The sequence below is a fragment of the Diabrotica undecimpunctata genome, chromosome 9 (genome assembly GCF_040954645.1).
Source record: "Diabrotica undecimpunctata isolate CICGRU chromosome 9, icDiaUnde3, whole genome shotgun sequence".
In the NCBI taxonomy this organism is placed as follows: domain Eukaryota; kingdom Metazoa; phylum Arthropoda; class Insecta; order Coleoptera; family Chrysomelidae; genus Diabrotica; species Diabrotica undecimpunctata.
In genome coordinates this window covers 78,158,588-78,182,169 of record NC_092811.1, presented here as the reverse complement: position 1 = coordinate 78,182,169, position 23,582 = coordinate 78,158,588, and the positions used below count along the sequence as shown (strand labels likewise).

At 33.2% G+C, this 23,582-nt stretch overlaps 1 protein-coding gene across 1 annotated transcript in view; it reads left to right on the top strand.

Annotated features, from left to right (window-relative positions):
* Positions 1-20,255, top strand: part of LOC140450170 (plancitoxin-1-like) — a 90,580-nt gene extending 70,325 nt beyond the window's left edge. The window contains exon 6 of the mRNA XM_072543625.1: positions 20,084-20,255. Coding sequence (XP_072399726.1) covers positions 20,084-20,224 — 141 coding nt within the window. The 3' untranslated portion in view covers positions 20,225-20,255. The remainder of the gene's footprint in view (positions 1-20,083) is intronic.
* The last annotated feature ends 3,327 nt before the right edge of the window (positions 20,256-23,582 follow it).

Sequence of the window (23,582 nt, the reverse complement as noted above, 5' to 3'; positions counted from 1 at the left end):
ACTATGGCTTCAATATTGCAGAAATTCTTATAAATCACAAATCATTGCACTGATGCCAATAACTGGGTACATGCCGGCAACTGGAAAGCTTACCCTAAACAAATTACACGAAGTTTAAAAAGCATTTGGGGATGCCCTAATTGAAAATGTTTGATCTTGTGGTTCCATTGCTATGAGCCTTCAATTGAGTACTTTAATAGTTCACCTGTTCTTGAAACGTTAGATAGAGACTTAAAAATATATAAACAGAACCAAGCAAAATCGCAAAAAAAAACTCCAGAGAACAATCGATTTGATGTTATTTTGGTCCAAAACTACGTCTACCGCTAGATACCTATTGAATAATTTAATAATGGCAAAGGGATAGGTATTTAATTATTGATTTAGTTTAATATTGCGGATTGAATTTATTAAGGTTTTAATATTTTACCTACTAGAAAACCTGTACAAATGCTTCTTTTAATGAACGAGTACAAACAGATTTTCAAGAAATTAATTTAATTGACAACTTTAGCATTGAAGACCTGTATCTTATACTAAAGTATTATGATAGTCATCCTAGTGTCTTTAGATATTTTTTTACTTTAGTATAGGTAGTCAGTACCAAATTAGTTGGTAAATTTAACAAAACTTACTCTTGAAAATAAACGTTAAGAAGACAAAGCTTATGATAATTAGCAAGAAAAGAAAAACAGAAGGTCAACTCTACGTCAACCAATCCCCTGTAGAAAGAGTGACGCACTACAACTACCTCGGCACCATAATAAATGAAGAATGGACCAGAACCAGGAGATTAGAGCACGCATCGGAAAAGCTAGATCCACACTGACCGAGTCACAAATGAGGAGGTCCTCACAAGACTGAATAAGAACCGAGAGGTACTGACCACCATCAAATTTCGAAAGTTACAGTTCATCGGACATATTATGCGAAATGAATCCAGATATGCTCTCCTTCAAGCCATCCTACAAGAAAAAATATTTGGAAAACGAGGTCCAGGAAGAAGAAGAACATATCGGTTAAAGAACCTCAGAATCTGGTTCAATTAAACATCTGTGAAACTTTTCCGCGCTGCTGCAGATAAGATAAGATTGTCACTATGATCGCCAACATTCGTAACGGATAGGCACAACAAGAAGAAGAAGAACTCTTGAAGGTAGAATACGAATTCAGGGGGAATTGTCTGAACCATTTAAAACAAATAATGGGCTGCACTAGGGAATCCCTCTCTCCTGTATACTATTTAATCTGGATCACTAGAAATTAATGTGTATGTCACAAATCACAATCATTGGTTTAGTATATAATAAATCAGCGCAAATCCTTGCCTATTCTGATGATATCAATATTGTTGGGAAAACGCTGTACGAGAGGCGTATGTGGCATTAGAAGAATCAGCTACGAAAATAGGTTTAATAATAAACACGAACAAAATGTAGTTTATAAAAATAAGCACGCAACCACAAATCCTACGATCACTTGTTATAGAAAACGACGTCATCGAAGCAGTGCACGAATTTTTATACCTAGGAACGCCCCTTACACTGAAAATAATACTACCGCAGAGATAAACCGCAAAATTTACACGGCTAACAGATTCTATTTTGGACTCAATCTCCTTCTCAAATCCACAATTATATAAAAAAAAAATGAAAAACAAAACTGTAGAAAATAATAATACGCCCAGTCCTAACATATTGGTTAGAGATCTGGACTCTCACAAAAAAATAATGAAAATATGTTAGGATGTTTCGAAAGAAAATGAATGACGATGGAGTGTAAAGAAGACGATAAAACTTTTATTGAATATACCAGGAACCAGATTTCGTAAAATGTATTAAGATAGGACGTCTGAGGTGGATAGAGTATGTTATGAAGATAGATGACCCTGCTAGAAAAACTGCTCCTTGATAGACCCATTGGTCAGAGAAGAAGAGGAAGAACAAGTTTCCTTGATAACATCGATAAAGACATAAGAAATATGGCAATAAGTGCTTGACAGAGGAAGCCGATGGATAGGGACGACGGGCGCGAAGGAGGCTAGGAACAACGCAGGGTTGTAAAGCCAGAATGATGATGTTAGGTAGTCAGGGAGCGCCATTAAAAATAATTTAACATGTTTATTCAATAGAAACATAGCTGTTATGAATTTGTTTAGCTTAACTTTAATTTTTTTTATCCCCTTTCAAAAAAAATATAGCTGTTAAGTAAAGTGCTTCGCTATTTTCAAACGAATATGAGAAGTCACATAATAATAAGGCAAAAATTTATCAACCTTTATTAAGAAAAATATTTTTTACAGTTAAAACATGTAAATTACCATTTTTAAATACCGATACGAAGTCGATGATTCGAACGAGTACATACCGCTCTGTGAATCAGTGTAGAAATTGGCTGTTTATCACAGTAAATACCAGTTTTTAAAAGTATTTAACCGTCAAAAAGTAATTAGTAATTGTTGTGTAGAGTTTTTAACATCAAGAGCTGTAATATTATTCAGTAAGAAATTGTTTATTAATACTTTTCTAACCAAAACATTCAGCTGTGTTGACATTTTTTGCCATATTTAACATAAGCCAGTCCCATCAAGGACTGGCTCGTCGAAGTTTTAGCTAGGCAATCAGTAAAACAGATATGCCAATATAAAAAAAGAAAACCAAAAATAGTTACTTTTGACTAACTCTTAAGTAGTAACAACTTAAATCAATGTTCTCCTACAGTTAGCAACACCATGTCTGGAAACAACATCATCAGTAATAATCCAAATTCATATGCAACTGCTACTATGTCAAAACCCAAATCGAAATATCCCAAAAACGATCAAGCCATATTAATAAATGCTGAACTGCATACAATTGCTGAACAATAAGTGGAACTGCGATGGGTTCTACCCTCGCTTAAAACGCTTACAACAATTAATCAATAATACAAAAGCAGATATCATCTGCCTTCAAGAAACCAATTTCAGGGAAATACATAGACGTGAATTTAAAAATTTTGAAGGTTACCATTTTCTTTGGACTACGTTTACAAGAACAAGTGGAGGAACATCTATGTAAAAAAAAATATTAAAAAACCCTTTATAAAAGGTATATAATTTAGCTATATACCTTTTATAGAGGATTTTTAATAAATTTTTTTGTTATATATGGTATACAGCCAAACTACAGGAACTTTGATTCCTTGTGAACATCTATGTGTCTAATAATTTTTTTTATACAATATATCCTAACTACCAATTTGGAGGCCATAACAATAACTGTCTGGTGTCCCGACCAAATAACTATATGCGGTACATATATTCCACCTAATTACAACTTGACAGAAACCAAGATAGATGACTTAATTCGCCAACTTCTCAGCCCTTTTATACTAGTTGGAGACTTTAACGCCCATAATACTATGTGGGGCTTAAAGAAAATATTTGGTAAAGGACAAACCATAGAGACCGTATTGAGTTGCAATAATACTTGTCTGATGAATAGTGGAGCAAGAACATATTTTAACATCTTCTCAGGAACTTACTCTTCTATCGATCTAAGCATATGTGATCTTGTAACAATTGCCGTGCTACAATAATATATACAAATCCTGAATCGCTCACTATCGAAGAGAATTGGGCGGGGTTTTCTTAAACATATAGAAACTATATCGTATCTTAAATTCAAGCACAATTAGATAATATGAAATTATAATTTACTATTGGACGCCACCCCTGGTTTATCCTCGAAGGGGAAGAGCAAAAAAATTAAGATTTATTGAAAGTTTACAAGAAAACTATTCTTTATTATTTCTTAGTAATGAACAAAAAGAAAACATTAAAAGTTACGTCATCCCAAAGGGATTCCAAAATATTATTTTATGTTAACATTATCATAAACAAAAAATCTTTGTATCGTATTAAATTAAGAATTGGTTATAAAGAAAATGAATGTATATATATATATATATATATATATATATATATATATATATATATATATATATATATATATATATATATATATATATATATATATATATATATTAACCCCAAATTTCGAAATTTGTTTACATTGAAAATAATATAGTTATTTATCAACTAGGAACAATGAAGAAAATAAACCTTTAAATTAAATTAGAACACTTCACTATATTTTCATTTTTTTTGAGTTCATAATCATTTCTGTTGTCTTGAAAGTAGGTATAATAAAAATTGGTACAACCTTAATCTGCTCTGTTTCTCTTCTTATTTAATCAGTCACCAAATAAACCATTGATTCAGCTACGTACTATATCAAATCACCACCATCCTAGATAAGAGGGGTTAGGAATTCCATAAAAAGATACTGCTACTGGGCCATGATCTGGAATAACTCCATAGCAATACTATCTTGCGACGAGTATTAGAAATATAATATCAGCATTATAGCCTCTCCAATAAGGGTCTCTGAATTGAGACCCACTTTGGAAACACGTCTTAACGGTTGGACGGTCTTAACAGAAAAGAGCGAAGCGCTATTCTTGCACTCTCTGGAAATTGGGTGTGAGTGACAAGTTGATGAATAGGCTCATCTACCGGAGATATTTGGGAATTACAGAAGAATCCTTGAGTTGGCTACAAGTAGGTACTTGACAGATAGATGGGGTTAGAAGTTTTATTTAAAAAAAATTATTGAAATTTATAATGATTTTCTTTTAAATCTTTTGAAACGGTTACACAGCCCTCCCCACGATTTCAACTGGGTACCAGCGTGGAATCGGACTAGGCATGGTGGCACACCATACTAACCTTTTCAAAAGTGGAAATAGATATACGGAGAGGTAAGACAAACAGAATGGACAAATGTAGCTACAATCTGGACTCACAGAATCCTTCTTTCACAACTCACGTGGGAACAACTCAAAGATTTGAACAAAGCGAAACAGAACGCATAGAAATGACTCAACTATAAAAATGTAAACAAAAAAAATTGCATTCTCACTCTCAAAATGCATAGGGTATTTCACCTATAACCAATATCATGAACAAAGCGGAATAAAACAAAACATATCTACAAATCATTATTTGAGACCAAATGCTCGCATTTAATCGAAATAATATAATTAAGATATTACCATTTGAAATTTCATAAGTAATATAAAGCAAAACATACTAGTGTTGTCACCAAGATACAAAACAGATAATTTACTGCGTAGTCGTTATGAGACCTAACACAATAAAACAAAAAAAAAATAATGTTATCGTTTGCTCGGAAGCGTAGAGTCTTTCATCTATGACTTAATCCACGAATAACATAAGAATAATAATACAATCGTATCATTAACGCCATAAAGTACAAAATACAAATGTGTCATCGTTTGTTCGGAAGCATAGAGTCTTTCATCTATGACTTAATCCACGAATAACATAAGGTAATAACGCAGCGCGTCATTATAGACACATTTAGAAATACACAAATAAAAGGAAAGAGTTACTAATAGTTCAAAATTGGGTACATTAAAGTTCTACGAAGACAAGCCTTAATAAGTTTACTGGGAAAGGTAGACATCAGAATTTCTGTAAGACACATCTATATTTAGAAACAAAAAAAGGCTGATGTTTAGTTATTAGTATGACAACTAGAATTTGTGATAACTAACGTGTATCATCCGCCTATAATAGGGACAACATTGGTAGGTCAACTTCGGGTAGGGTCAACTTCGGGTAGGGTCAACTTCGGGTAGGGTCAACTTCGGGTAGGGTCTAAATAATTCTAGATTACATAACTAAACAGGTATTGGAGAACTAAAAAAAGTTTCCTGACGCGGGAGGCTGTTATTCTGGATTTATTACTGAAATACAATTATGAATGGCTTATCATTCCGACGAGTCAACTAGCGGGAATCCGCTTACTTCATCCCTAGCCTTCCTCAGTGTCTGGCCATTCAGAATATAGGATGTTAGACAGCAATAATCTTTTCAAACATTATTTTGGGGGGTTTCGAATAGAGAGTCGAAATTCGAAGGTCTGCACACTAAGAGTAAAACTTAGACAAAATGAACAGATACTATAATGAACTATCATTGGTAACTAGATAGAGGAATCTTGATATCTTTGGTATAGATACCAAAAAAATTACTTGGATTTATAAATCCGTAAAATAAGATAAATTGAATTTTGTATCCACTTGAAGACAACTAAAGGTATGTACAATTTATTGTAATATAAACTAACATAAGCATAAAAATATCACATTCTACTAAGGCATTCTAAAAATAAAATGAGATTAAATTTTGCAAACACCCTTAAAATCAATATAGGTTCTTGGTCGGGGTAGCACAAACTCAAGATCTCGATCAATACAAACTAGAGAGAGAATAATACCGAAGTAGAATAAGATAAAATAAAAATAAAATTTATGTCGAAAAGAAATACGACATATGTATAGAAATACGACATACTGAACACAATAAATGATCAATATTATAATAATAAAAAGTAAAACAGTTCAACGAACTGGGGTGCGAGCCAAACTGAGTTGCTCTGGAGATCGACGTGCGGAGTCTCCTACACTACTTCCAGAGGCTCGTCTCTTTGCGACAACATCTGAGATACACAAAATTATTAATTGGAATAGGGATAGGTCCACTAATCCACTTGACTATAGCAGGATGCTCCCTGACTAATAGTCAACGCCACCGACATAAAATAAGGGTTGTCGAGACAGCTCAAAAAAAATTGAAACCTGTCAACTTCCTGAAGGGAAAGAAGCACTAGGGGACAGATTTGACGAAGCAAAGTGGTATTCAATGTACTAAGTACTAGGGTATCAGTGCTGTACTGACCCCACGCCAAAAAAATTTGGAAAGGAAACGAATCCTCTCCAGGATAAAGTTCGCGTTAGCGCAACTCTTCCTGTACACGGGCCACGGAGGGGTTGAATAGTCACTGGAGAAGGTAGCAAAGATTAAGTACGCAAAGGCGTAAAGGGAATCAACTAAAAAATTAAAAATTAAGAATGGACTGAACATTTTAGAAGAAAGGTATTAAAAATTTAAGAAAACCGATTTATTCGGTTTCAGACAAATCTGAATTATCCGTCGAAAGATAAGTTTTAGGTCTAAATAAAACAAAAAATAAACAAAAATCACGACATATTTACATACAAAATTCAACTGGATGCTCGATTTGATGAATCGACATCAGGTACAGTTCGTTGGCTATTAGGCACAACGACCAATGGCAGATTTCTATAAATATGGCTCTAACCTAACCAAAAGTGTGGAACAGACCAGTGTTAAAGTTTCTGGGAGCGAAAAGAGGGATGCTTCCAGCTCAACAAAGGCGGGTGGCCTACTAAGTAGCTTTAGCAAGTTTCGCTATGGTTATCCACTAGGTGGACAACCTAAATAGCATCAAACAATAATAAAGTTGACTATGACAGTCAAGCAATGAATGAATTTCCAACCACTGGTTGAAAATTGAACTAACGCAAAAGAAGAAAGACAGGATGGCCAATAGTTCCATAAGAATATCCTCTGGGATTGATCACAGCGGAAAATTTTCAACGAGGAGACTCCCAAAAGGACAAAAGAAGAAAATAAATCCAAACCGTTAATACACAATCTTGGAGAAGAAGAAAGAAAATGGGTTTATGGCATACAAGCCAAAAACGCTACACAAACAGTTCAGTTTCAAATTGTTGTTTCCAAAAGAAACAAAAAAAAATCGTAAGAGTCTTCCACGAAACAAAAACTTACGATAAGACTTAAAAGGAACAGAAGAATCATTACAATCTTCCAAAGAAATAGAAAAAGATTACAGTCCATCGTCAATAATAAAAAAATCATGATGTTGGATGTAACATACCACAATAATAAAAAAAGTTGAACAGTAAAACATTTTTGACACCTAATTGAATCCAATATGGTCGTCATACAAATCACAAAGAAATGTTTACCATTCTTTAGCAGAACTCCAACAGAGTCAAAATAATATTAACTTTTAATTCTCAGTGGGTCATTTAACGGTAGTACCAGAACTATTGTTCAATTGTTAAACAAACGTGGTCTTAACGTCGACATAAAGATAAAAGATAAATTCACAATAGGCGGCAGCGGGTTGTTTCACCTCTGTTTATACAAAGAGTCACAATAGACAACAGCAAACTACTTCAACCTTCACTTGTACCATATCATGAACACAAGATAATAAATGAAAGCTTTTGAGCCTTAGCCAAAAGTCTCAAAGCAAAAAGATATAATATGTGGTCTAGTAAACTGTACTAGAAGACCACAAGAATGTCAACGACAAAAAAAAAAGAAAGCTGCTGGATGTACCAGTAGTCTGACATCACACAAATAACTCAAGATACAATAATACAGGTCACGTGCCTGTACGTCCTACAGGACATCTCGAGAAAAGAAAGGTAAAACCACAAAACAAAAATAAGTTCTAGTACCAAAAACATACTTCTACTACATCTGACCACACAAAGACATAAAATTAACATAACAGAAGGAGAATAACAATATTTCCGCTCTATATTCTCAACAAAGACGCCTTAGGCAGAGAGAAACGAAGTCATATCATTACTTCCTTATACTTGCAAAACAAAAGAACAATGGACTATAAAATATAGAAAGCATTTTCCTTTTCAGGAAATAAAATTTTTTTTTCAAAGTATGAAAAAGTTAAACTATGAAAAAATAAATTTTTAAAATAAACGAAAAACAAATTAAAAAGAAAATTTAACAGATAACAGATATTATATCAAAAACATCCAAAAAAAGTATTCCGCAAAAATCCAGATAACACATTTTAAAATTAGGTAGATCGGGACAGCCTGTATATAGATATAATTCCCAACTGTTTGCCGTAAATAGAAACCATGAATCAAGGTCAAGAAATAAAATTCACTTAATTGATTTTTCAAATAACAAACGCTAAGAGCCATTTCGTTCATTTAAAATAAACACATTGAGGAATATAATTATTATGGTTCTATAAACAAAAAGACTGAACTGCAAGGAAAAAGAATTGAGGCCTATACAAATTGTTGAGACATACTAGCCCAAATAAATTTAAGGTTTCAATCAATCTAAACACTAAAAAAAGAAATAAACAAAATTCATTTTTCACTTATGGAATGTTTACCTAGGCGGACGGGGAATAAACACGTTCACATTAAGAATACCGACAAAAAGAAAATGCATGGCAAGCATTGGCGAATGATTATATCATCCTAAATACGTATCAGGATCTCACAAAATAACAGACTAGAACATTTCTACGTAATTTTACGAAGATTAAAAACGAATACATATAAATACTTTGCGAAAAATTCTAAAATAGTAGCAGTGTTGATTTAATGAAAAATGGGATAAAACAAATACACAATTTAACCAAAAAAATGGTTCAAAACATACAGACTTAATTAACCACATATACAGGGGGGTACAAAACAACTAATAATATTGAAAAAAACTGAAGATACAGGAATATTCAAAAGCCCCACACGCTGGGCGACATTTGTAACAAAGGTACAAATGGAGCAAATCTAATACATGCCCCACGTCGGAGGGCGCCATTTTGTAACAATTGCCGTGCTACAATAATATATACAAGGCCTGAATCGCTCACTGTCGAAGAGAATTGGGCGGGGTTTTCTTAAACATATAGAAACTATATCGTATCTTAAATTCAAGCACAATTAGATAATATGAAATTATAAGTTACTATTGGACGCCACCCCTGGTTTATCCTCGAAGGGGAAGAGCAAAAAAATTAAGATTTATTGAAAGTTTACAAGAAAACTATTCTTTATTATTTCTTAGTAATGAACAAAAAGAAAACATTAAAAGTTACGTCATGCCAAAGGGATTCCAAAATATTATTTTATGTTAACATTATCATAAACAAAAAATCTTTGTATCGTATTAAATTAAGAATTGGTTATAAAGAAAATGAATGTATATATATATATATATATATATATATATATATATATATATATATATATATATATATATATATATATATATATATATATATATATATATATATATATATATTAACCCCAAATTTCGAAATTTGTTTACATTGAAAATAATATAGTTATTTATCAACTAGGAACAATGAAGAAAATAAACCTTTAAATTAAATTAGAACACTTCACTATATTTTCATTTTTTTTGAGTTCATAATCATTTCTGTTGTCTTGAAAGTAGGTATAATAAAAATTGGTACAACCTTAATCTGCTCTGTTTCTCTTCTTATTTAATCAGTCACCAAATAAACCATTGATTCAGCTACGTACTATATCAAATCACCACCATCCTAGATAAGAGGGGTTAGGGATTCCATAAAAAGATACTGCTACTGGGCCATGATCTGGAATAACTCCATAGCAATACTATCTTGCGACGAGTATTAGAAATATAATATCAGCATTATAGCCTCTCCAATAAGGGTCTCTGAATTGAGACCCACTTTGGAAACACGTCTTAACGGTTGGACGGTCTTAACAGAAAAGAGCGAAGCGCTATTCTTGCGCTCTCTGGAAATTGGGCGTGAGTGACAAGTTGATGAATAGGCTCATCTACCGGAGATATTTGGGAATTACAGAAGAATCCTTGAGTTGGCTACAAGTAGGTACTTGACAGATAGATGGGGTTAGAAGTTTTATTTAAAAAAAATTATTGAAATTTTTAATGATTTTCTTTTAAATCTTTTGAAACGGTTACAATCTGCCGATTCACTCTAATAAGTGAATTAAGACTTGCACTATCCTCTTATAAGAACTCCGTCGCTGGACCAGACAATATCCCAATTACATTCATCAAAAATTTATCTCATTCCAGACTCGCAACACTGCTGAATCTTTATAACTAGATATGGCATTCTCAGCAATTACCCAGACTGTGGCGTAAATCAATTATCATACGAATAAAAAAATCTGATCTACCGTCAAACCTAATAAAATCATACAGACCTATCTCCCTTACCTGTTCATTATGTAAACTGTTTGAGAAAATGATTAATTCAAGATTAACATGGCTTCTCAAAAAATATGCAATAATTGACGCAGCGCAATCCGGTTTTAGACATCACCATTCAACCCTTGACAATTTAGTGTTATTACAAACACAAATAGCTTCCTTTGTTTCAAATAAACAAGATCTGATCGCTACTCTCTTTGATACAGCAGAAGCTTTCGATACTATGTCGCGCCAAGCCATTCTTGAGAAGCTTCGTCAATACAAGATAATACGAAATATTTACTCCTTCATAAAAAAACTTTTTACAACAAAGAACGTTCAAATTGAAAACAAATGAGGAAATTTCGGCGACATTCGGGCAAAACAATGGAGTCCCACAAGGTTCAGTACTCAGTACAACATTGTTTATTCTTGCAATAAATGATATTTGTTTCAGTATTTGTCCACTAGTCAAGCACTTAATATACGCAGATGACCTTATTTTATATTGTCAGGAAAAAAGTACAACTGCCACATGCAACGTGCTCCAGACCGCTATAAATCAACTTAGCGAATAGGTCGAAAAACCAGATTAGCTCTTTCAACCACTTAATCGAAATTAATACGGTTTAGCAGAAGACTCTGCAGCCAAAGTCCAATTATCACCCTTAATGGAACTCCATTGCAACTAGTTACTTATCACAAAATACTTGGTTAAACGTTTGACAGTAGGCTAACTTGGAAACAGCATATTAGTGTAGTAAAGGGCAATGCAATGAAGAGACTCAATGTCATCAAGGCACTATTAAATTACACATAGGGTGCGGACGAAACCATCTTAATATATATAGAGCTTCAATCCGCTCAAAACTGGGATACGACAGCTTCATATACATGTCTGCATCAAAATCTGACTCACAGCTACTGAACTCTGTGCATAACACTTCTATTCGTCTTTGCTTAGGCGCTTTCAAATCTAGTCCCATAGACAGCCTTTACTGCAAGGCTAATGAACCACCTCTCTGGATTCGACGAGAGTATCTTCTTTAATCCTACTTTGCTTTCATATCCGCAAATCTATCCGATCCAGTCTACCATTTAATTACTTCAACATCGCCTCCGGAGACCCCGCAAAGGATCCAATCAATAATAGACATCCAGAAATTAACTCTAAGAAAAACCATCGACCTTACTAAAACACATCCCTTCCAAATCTCGGATACTCCGCCTTCGAATATACCAATCCCACATTCAATCACTTCTCTATTAGAATGCAGTAAACATGAAACCTCAAGCCTTCTTATAAGGCAACACTTCGAAGAAATCATAAGCAAGAACCAATTCCAAAAAATTCTGTATACAGATGCCTCCAAAAGCGAAGCAGGCGTTGGATGTGCCGTTACCACATATGGTGAAATAATAAAATCATCATTTTTACCGAATTTACGCAGCGTATACACTGGAGAACTTAATGCGATACTAGAAGCTTTTAAAAAACTAAAAACAGATGATAAAAACCAAGCAATATGCACAGACTCCCTGTCGTCACTACACTTGATAAAAAGTCTATACTCTCAGCATCCCTTAGTTCAAGAAATCCATAGGACTTACAGTGTACTCGCTTTTGAAGGTGTAAATATCACGATCATCTGGCTACCATCCCATATTGGCATCCCCGGTAATGAAACAGCAGACCAAGCAGCCAAGCAAGCTCCTTGTGTAAACAGTCAATCCTCAAAAGCCCAACATATTCAAATCCGTAATAACCTAAAGCAAATATTCAAGCAACAACAGTATCATATCTGGCAAACCCACTGGAACACAATCAAGAGTGCATTACATGAGATCCGGCAGACTGTTGAAAAATTTGAACTTCCAACAATCTCTAGAAAAGAAAAAGCTGTCATCCGAAGAACACATCCTGATCGAGTGTCCCCAGTACGCAAAACACAGAGTGTAACATAAACTTAAGTCAAATATCAAAGACGTTTTAAATTCACCCGATCAATCTTTAACCAAATTAGTTAAAAGAATTAGGAAGACATTTAGTTGTTCAACAGAATATGGCCCCTTGTTTTCCATGTACTTTACCTTTAACTTATAACTTAGTGATAAAACTGTTGTATTATTTAGTCATAGGTTCTAAGCTTATAGATTAACTGTAGCAATTAGTAACATGTGCTTATTGTAATTATTGTACACAATATTGTTTGTGTCAATGGTCATTGCAGCCGAGACACATTAATTTAAATAAAAAGAAAAAAAGATTCCGATAAATTATTCTACTGGTAGAATTATATTAGTTTATTTCTTTCGAGGCTGAGGCTTTAATTAATACATTAAATATATTTATGTTAAAAATACTTTGGGTTTTTCAGAACTCTTCTTCTATAATAGGTCCTCAACACTACTTGAGCAAATACCAAGGAAAATAAATATGAACAAAAAAAAAAGATACAGTTACTGTATTTTATTTAATTTTTTAATTTTTCAGAATAATATAAACACTTATACACAATGTTAATGTTATATACCTATCTTTCACTGCTTCGGAAGTTCAAAGTACAAAAATTTGCTAGAACCCATCAAACAACTAATAAGTAATACTGTTTATTTTCTAATAATGTAAAAAACAAAAAATATATATTAATATGAATGTAGGAGGTGTTTAAAAGGCTTGCCGCGAACGTCTTGGCTACATTCTAATCCTAAATATAAATTTTTTTAACGTTACTCAATATGTTAGACGTGAGCGATCTAATGGCAAGCGATATTTGTCTTCTTAAGTTATCTAAGTCCAGAGGTTTATTTTTGTAGGCAATATTTTTTACATATCCACATAAGAATAAGTCTCATGGCGAGATTCTGATGACCATTGCTTCGATTCTCGCCTCCCTATTGACTGATTTGGAAATATTCGGATGAGGACTGCCGAACATTGATTTGGTAATAGGGTGGTGCTTCATCTTGCTGAAAGTTTACCATAAATGCTTGAGCTTGTGAGTTTGCTGGATCAGGATATTTATCAAAGTTTGTCATCCAGTGAAGATTTTCTCTAGACCAATATTAAAAATTATGACGATTCGAATGCCTGTGAAGTGTAAACGTATACTTACCGAAAAACAAAACATTTCTAATTAAATCACATTCTCACATTGCCATTAATTGTTAACAAAAATAGGTTCTCCTATTAAAGTTATCTTCCATGATATCCTAAGTTGGTATCTTTTTATAGGGATGCCTTTTATTTTGTTTGTTGATTAATCGATGAATAGCTATTAGTCTCACAAAATTTCATAATTCTGACTTAATCACTTGGTGACGTCAATCTACGATCGAAACTATGGAATCCGACATTACTGAAAACATTGAACTGTCTGCAGTATGTTTTCATAGCAAGGCAGAGTCAAACTACATAGTTTTTGCTTAAGTAAAATAATTGGGATATTTATTATTTTTCTCATAACAGTCGTTTTTAATATCTTATATTGAATACAATATGATATTAAAATAGCTAATGTTTTAAGGATTCATTTTGGATTTTTTGAACATGCCTATTTTCAATGTTCATGCAGTCTTAAAACTTCAAATATTGGGGCTGTTTTTCGACTAAAATGATGTGGATATTCCTTAAACTCAAGCATAATATCCAATTTGGTATCACCACTTATTGCATTGGCAGCTGCTTTTTTATCTACTTACACGTGCAAGCTCGCGAAACTGCTTTTTTATTTTAATAATTGACCCTTGGGATATATATGGCAATTCTGAAAGTGTTTCATGAAATAAGCGAGCATTTATGTTCGTGTGTTGCTTCCATAACTAATCATCTGTAGAATTTTTATTTTGTGCATGTTGGTTAAATGAGCCATTGTTCTCATACGCAGTTAACGAAATTCAAACAATTATAACGCTAACAACTACTGCCATGTAGACAGACAACCATGACTTAGTCATTTCACGGACTTCATAATATTCTTCTCCGACAAAACATTTCAGTGGCGTCCATATTTCTTCTTTCCGCGTGTCATAGGATCCAACATTCATATTCGTATATCAGTATGGGGAATATTAAGCAGTTAACATCATTTTTAGAATTTATGTTTCTCAAACGCAAACTCATCTTTCCTACGGCGACTTTTGCTAGATCACATCTACGTTTTATTTCTTCCTATAGTAACTCTGTGATTGTGATCAATGATTCCAGATATAAGTATCAGCTCACAACCTAAAACCGGTCAATCGTGGTTATATGTGGATGATTTTTATGTAGTCTATCTACTATCATGATCTTTGTCTTTGATATGTTTAACTTCAAACCAAATATTTGACTTTCGTTTTCAAACATAAGTTGTTTATTTTTTGGACATTTATTAAGATGTCTTTTTCTCATTCTTCATGCACTTTACTCCTAATGTGCTCCCCATATACATATATTAAACAATTCGGAGACAGTATAGATCCTTGTTTAACACCTTGTCCCGGGTGGAATTCGTTTGAGTGTGTGTCAAGCTTTTTTTGTTCTAGTAGTGTGTTCGTATATTTCGATTATAAGCAAAATTAAGCGTTTTGGTACGCCTACTTCTTTCATTATCTGCCATTTGATGCCAAGTGCTGTCATTTGACCCTTTCGAACGCTTTGCGATAATCTATAAAACAAATGTATAGTAGGATATTGAATTTCCTAGATTTTTCTATTATCTGTCTTATGTTCAAAAAGAGTAATCTCGAGTACCTCTAATGTTGATAAATCCAGGTTTCTGTTAAAAGTATTTCTCTTTGTAGGAAAGTTTCCAGTCTCTCATTGATTATGTGTAGCATTATTTTGCTGGCATGTGAAATAAAGGAAATGGTTCTTTAGCTGTCGCATTTATGAAAGCTGCCGTTTTTTGTATATTGTCGGCATTGTAAATTCTATCGTCAGGCTATTGCTTGGAATGCTATATTTTCTTATAGAGCAAGTGAAGCCATTTTTATTTTAGTTTCTTCTGTGACTTTAAGCATTTCTACTGTTATCATATCTGGACCTGGTGCTTTATTACACTTGAGTTTACTGATGGCCAGTCTTATTTTATTCTCGAGGATATGAGGTTCTTCGATTTCTTTAGGGATTTGGTGAACAAGTTCCTAGCGTTGATCATCTTTACATAGATCCCGCGAATATAATTTCCATAATTCTGCTATATCTTCTCTGTTGGTTCTCAGGGTTCCTCTGTGGTCTTCAACGGCCCAAGTTCTGGCTTTAAAGTCTCTATGTAGCGTATTTTTCTAAATAGATCTCTTGGCTGATTGTTTTATTCATAGCTCTCAATTTCTATGCATATGTTGTGATAGTATTGTTATTTATTAACCTTGCATCTTTGTTTTATTTCTTTTTTTGAGGTTTTTTAAACTATCTTTTTTTCTTTGTATGTATACCAATCAAAGAGCGCAAATTAGAATATCTTGGCCATGTGATGAGAAATGAACACAGATATGGCTTATTGCAACTCATTGCAAATCATATTAAAAATGAACAAAGACATAAAAACAGAGTTAGAGAACTAAAATGTAATAAGATATATTAAAGCATAACGCGTCGAGTAGATAGGAATTAAACCGGCAAATGAGATGATCAAAAAAGTTACAAGATGGTCCCTAATCTAACGAAGAAGCCAAGGGCTGACAAGAATAAGATTATGGGATGACATGTAAAACGAATAAAAATTTGAAAATAATACTGGAAAGAAAATAGAGAAATAGGAAGGAATTGAGATAGATAACAAAATTAGCCTGGGTGGACAAATTCGAATGTAATTATAATTTCAAATTGTTCCTAATTCCCTGTGTCCGATTCTTCTCGATCGACAATGATAAAATTTTTAAGTCGTGCAGTAAAATATAGTTTTATTGACAGGTACTGAATTATTAGGTACACTATAGTTGTTGTTAAGGTAAAAATGTATAATTTACCAAAGCTATATTTATAATCTTACTAAGATGCTAAGATTCATAAAATAAGTGTATTGCCCGCTGCATAGAACAAAAACCTTTGACTTTTGAAAGCTGGCATGAAAAGCAATGTTTGCAGGCATTTCCTCAATACATATTAGGCAATCTATAATTTGCAGGAATTAAACAAACTGTAATTAAGCTACTAATCGATATGTTTCACAATTATACACGGTGAAACTATACAAATTCAGGAAATTGGGATTAATGTGAGAATACAAATTAATGGAGTAACTTGTGATTGAACATAGGGCATACAATTAATCGTAACTAAAACAGAGACTGCCTTTCTGACTCAGTGATAAGTGTCAGCCTACTGAGCGTAAAAAGTCAGATGTCGTGAGTTCGAATCCATGTATGATGAGAATTTTTAATAAAATAAAATCAGCACTCATTTGTATAATATAATACATGATTTTTTATAAAAACGATGAAACCGACTTTACTTGGTAATAATTTAATTACATCACACTACAATGTACTCCAGCAGACAACCAACATAACGTCATCAGAAACCAAACCTTCTCACCTGCAAAAATACCGAAATTCCATAAAATCAGTATAATCATACCCCGGAGCTGATGTGAGATCAGATTACAACCCAGTTGTAGGAAGGTTTAGAAAAACCTCTCCAAAATAGAAACTTTTCCTACTGAAGATTCGAACAGGAAATGGCATATGTTAAAAGATGCTATTATACGCACATGTGAGACAACACCAACACCTAAGCTGATCAAGAACAAAAATGAATAGATGACCGATGAGATTCTGGATCTCATGGAAGCAAGGAGATCTTATAAAACCAAAGACAAAAACATGTATAATATTATACACACAGAAATAAGGAAAAATATCAGAGATGCAAAGGAAAGATGGTATAGTGACAGATGCGAAGAGATTGAACAGTTAGTTGAGAAACACGATAACTTAAACCTTCATAAAAAAATTAGGGAAATAACAGGCACTAATATTAAGAAAAAATCAAACATACTGCTAGATAAAAACGGCAAAATAATTATAGATGTCGGTGAAAGACTTAAAAGATGGCAGGAATATATTCAAGAGCTATTTAAAGACGAACGGACTGAGGTAGTACTAGAGCAGGAAAAGTTGGACAACGGCCCAGACATAACAGAAGATGAGGTATTAGAGGCAATAAAGCGAACAAAGAACAACAAGGCAACAAGTCCCGACGAAATACCTGTAGACACAATACGGTTAATAGAAAAACAGCAAATTGAAATATTGGTGAACTTATTCAATAGAGAGATATCCAGATCACATCACCCAGAGATTGGGTGATGTCAACATTCATAACATTACCAAAAAAAAAACAAATGCAAAAGAATGCCAAGAATACCGGGTAATAAGTTTAATGAGTCATACGCTCAAATATTTTAAAAAATTATACACCGGAGAATACACAACAAACTTGAGCACAACATAAGTGACACATAATTTGGATTTGGAAATGCACTGGGAACGAGGGAAGCCTTGTTTGCTGTGAATGTACTTGTGCAAAGGTCCATGGATGTTAATCAGCCAGTATGTATGTGTTTCTTGGATTACTACAAAGCCTTCGATAAGGTCAGACATAACCGTCTTATCAAATTATTTGAAAAGAAAAACTTAGACATGAGAGACATCAGGATCATAAGCGCTATCTATTATAATCAGATCGTTGTGGTAAAAGAGAACAACGTCTTTTCAAATGAATTACAGATTGAGAGGGGCGTCAGGCAGGGCTGTGTCATGTCTCCTACTTTGTTCAATTTGTATTCAGATGAAATAATCCAGGAAGCACTAGAAGAACTAACTATGGGAATAAAAGTAAATGGCCGACCAATCAATAATATACGGTTTGCCGACGATACTATTTTATTAGCGGAATGTCTTGAGGATTTACAACAAATGGTTGACAGAGTGGTAGAAATTAGTGAAGAAAACGGACTGTTCCTAAACACAAAAGAGACACAATTTATGGTAATTACAAAAGTCCCAAAGCGCCAAGAAAACGTAACAATACATGGAGAACAAATCAAAAAGTTGAAAAATATCCGGGTACAATAATTAACGAAAATAATGAATACACAGAGGAGATTTAGGCAAGAATAGGACAGGCAACAAAGTGAAAAAAGTACTCTGCAGCAGGAACATTTTAATTTCTTTAAAGGTAAGACTTCTAATATGCTACGTGTTCTCCATATTATTTTATGGATTGGAGGCTTAGATATTAAAGAAAGATGTTTCGGACAGATTAAAAACCTTCGAGTTATGGGCCTACAGAAGGATATTAAGAATAAATTAGGTGGATAGAGTCACGAATGTCGAGGTGTTAAGAAGAATGGGAAAAGATAAAGAGGTTTTAAATAGAATAAAGTCAGAAAACTGCAATATCTGGGACATGTCATGAGGGGCGAGCGTTATAACTTGCTGCAATAATTAATACAGAGTAGAAGGAGTCGCGGAAGAAGACATCTGGTTAAACAATTTGAGAGCTTGGTTTAACTGCACTTCTGCTGACTTCTTTGGAGCAGCGGTATCGAAAGTGCGAATTGCCATTATGGTTGCCAACCTTCTTAGAGGAGATAGCACATGAAGAAAAAGACAATGTACATGTACAATAAACCAAGTCCACTACAACCGTTTATACCGGTATTACGTAAAAAACGAAAACAGAGAAAAAAATAATAACATAATATAATATAATCCAAAGGTATTGAAGTACAACAATGATGTCATATCAATAACTTACGTTAAAATTAAGTGATCACTAATAAACTACATAAAAAATGAAAATTATATTTGGCAGTCAATTTTTATTGCATTTTTTTTTTATTTTTGTTTATTCTTTATTTATTTACGGACAAATGCTAATAATATTTTTTATTTTTGTAAGAAGTTTAAGAAACAGACGAAATACTTAACTTTACATCACAAAAACTGATCATGTTCAATATCCCTGCCATAGACCTACAGGGAAGAATAAAGATAAGATTAGGGATATCTGGTAAACGGATTTTAATGCTACTGAAATAACCCAAATATATTTTTTACTCCTGTATTGTTGTTGTACTCACTAAATAAACTAGACGTTTTACACAGAATTAAAAAATGGCAGTTCAAAATATAATGTTATTATTTTTACAGCAACATCAAATGGCTAGAGGTGGTGGAACTGTGTGCCTACAAAATCAAAAATTATCTACAAATTTCCACACTTTAATTAGTGCAGTAGAGGAGTGTTCAAAAAATGAGTTCATTGATATTCCGACAGTAATAAATGTATAAATTTGATAGTAATTTAAATATATTTTGTAGAGAATAATTAATTCTGCCTTTTATTTGCAAAACGTTTAGCAAGTTTCAATCTGACGGTATATTAAAGTTATAAATATAAATACGTTACATACAATGTTTGTAACCTTTCAAAATTTCAGCCGAAAATAAAGCCCAGTTTAATTTAATTGTTCTAAAATTTAAGATAAGAAACAAAAAAAATTAGAAGGTGAAGAACCATATCACTAGGCGATAAAGGAAAATCAACTATTATTGGATAACAATTGTAACCGTTTAATTTCTGATGCATCTTTAACCCTGCTGTCCTGTATGGGTCTTTTTTTATATTTTTACGAGCCATTTCCTATATCAGTTGACCAAGTCGATTACCACAAATAAATTATACTCTACATGTTTTTATAAGTTCCCATATTAAGTAATGTGGCATTTTATATTAATATTTATTAAAAACATTAACCTTATGGTTTTTTGTTTATTTTCAACAATAAAAAAAATGTCACTAAACCCTGGCCATGCATTCACTTACGTCAACATTTTTTCATTTAACTTTAAATTAGGGATGGGAAAAACCTACCGGTTTTAACCGAAAACCGGTTTTTTTACTCCGCAATAACTGGTTTTATCGGTTGTTTTTTTGTCCCGGTTATAACCGGTTTTTTATTTTTAAAGTAAAAACCGGTTATTAGGTTTTTAGGCGTGATTAGGATTAGGTTCGGTATTATTTTGGATCCCAATCATAATTATTATTCTCAAGTAATTATTCCAAACAAAACTATAATTCACATTTTATTTTATTTTATAAATACACAAGCAAACTTGTAACCTATTGGATTAAAAAAACCGAAAACCGGTTTTTGCAAAAACCGGTTTTTTTGGCCGGTTATAACCGCCAGGTTAAACCGTAAGCAAAAAAAAAACCGGTATAACCGAAAACCGGTGTTTTGTCAAAAACCACCATCCCTACTTTAAATCCAGAGGTAGCTATGGAAAATGACATCAAAACAATATTGTCAGTTAATGTTTAAATGTATTTTGTAGTATTGTAAAGCTTTTTGCCGTTTGTGGGTTGTACAATGGGTCGAGGTTAAGTTATCGATGAGAAAATTTGTTCAACCATTATTAGATTTTTCAATTTTGGAAAATTCAATTAGGAAATCGCGAATATGTTGCAATTGTCACGCTATAGTGTAAGAAATATTGTCAGAAGATGCAAATCTACAGGTTCGGTCGTCACAAAACCTAGAAATGTACGAAAAAGTGAAATAACTGAAGCAGATCGAATGGCGTTAAGACGCATTATAGTGAAAACTCAGCAAGTAAATTATATGGAGTTAAGCGTTTGATGGATTGACGTTATTTAAAGACACGTTTTTAGATCAACATGTCACCGAGAGGCTCACAAATTAGGATTTGGTACTTACAAAGTAAGTTTTATAGTTAAAAAAATTAGTACGAATTGTTTTTAATAAATTTTATTTTATTTTAGGTTAAGGAAACGCCACTTTTAACATTACAACAAAAGAAAAATGGACTAAGATGGTCCAAAAGAACATAAAGATTGTTCTTGCAATGGGATTTAATACAATGGAGTGATGAGTCCAGACTTAAAGTGTTTGTTGGAGACCCTAGGAGTCGTGTTATTCGCAGGAAAAATGAAACTTTCCATCCCGACTGTCTGAAGAGAAAAGTAAAATTTCCTATAGTAAAATTTAAAATTTAAAATTAAATTTAAATTTAAAAAGTAATATTTTATAGATGGGATTGTAAACACGGACAAATATTTGAAGATTTTAGAAAAATCTGTTTTACCGAACATCAGCGGAAGATTTTGTCTTCCAACAAGACCATGGCGTACCACTTGTGGAATGGGTTTTTAACAGTCCTGACTTGTCCCTGATAGAGACATGGTGGCGGGAAATTAAAAAAGCTTTGAGAAAACATCCTGCCAGGCCCGTGAACGAATTGAAGGAAAAATTGCAAGAAATATGGGATTCGTTTACATTACATTTTTGTCATAACTTGGTAAAAACTATGCCTTGAAGAATTGTGGATGTCATTAAAAATAAAGGGGATGTAACTCAGTGGTAAATTTTCACATTTTTTTGTTAATATTACATATTCTATGCGTTTTTTTTTTAATTTATTATTATTCTGTTTCATTAATAGTTTTCATTACGTTATAAAAGATTTTCTATAATTAGAAAATTTAGTTCTGAGCTTTTATTTTTGTTCTCTAAAATTTAATTTTCTTATTAATATAACGTTGGGCCAACTGATATGGGAAGGGGCTCGTCAAGAGAAGAAGGAAAAATCTGCATACAGACTTACCCAGACTCACTTAAGTAGTGTTGGGTTCCTACTATCCTAACGAAGTTGTCCCAGGACGAGATGCCTAATGAAGTTCACGTCTATTTCGGCCTGTGATAGTCAAAACCCCACCGAGGTGCTACTCGTTTGTTTCAAAATTCTGTTAAGAGTTCTCTCTTCTCTCGTTCTTATAAGGAGGGCATCTCCCTGATAAATTTGTAGATCCATGTCCCCCACCACTCATCACTCATCATTTTCTCCACTATTTCTCTCACGGAATCAAACATTCTGCAGTTACACTTCCTTTAAAACTTCTCTCTCTCATCCCTTTAACGCTCACCCTTCAACATCGTGCGTCCCGTTTAAGTCTCTTTGACACAAAAAAAATTATTTCTTATTTTACAAATTATTAAGCGGCGTAATGTTTTGATGTTCCGTTTCTTTATTAACTAATATAAGTTCTTTCAATTATTTAGTTGGCAGTATTCTATATTTTCTAACAGTGTTTTACAGTCAAGTACGTCTATGAATAAACAAATGTTTCTTCAAGCTAGAACTTGTAAAAAAATTGTAGTGTATCTGCACGATGTTGTACCCTGAGTGATACCCATTTTGTTCTGTCGACATTCAGAACTTCAACAGGGATTGATAGCTTAATACGAGAAAGCCCTAAATGCCGAACAGGACTGAAATAAAATTGGCTGTGGAGCCTGTATCTAGCAGTATACAAATTTATGAAAGTTGCCGAAAACATATTTGATATGTGTCAACCATGTAGACGAGGTTTATTGACCGGACACCACAGTGAAAGTCAAACAAGCTAGGTATTCAAAAAATAGTAATAGCTAACTTTATTTTTAGGTAAAACAAGGTAAAAAACAAGAAGTAAGTAAACATATTTCTTATTTATTTTATGTAATACATGTATGACATTGGTATTTATATGATAGGTATTTGTTGAATAGCGAAATAGAACATTGTACCAAAGAAGGTAGCTTCATTCGGATAACTGCGTTACACTGAATAATTGGCGGAATTTCAC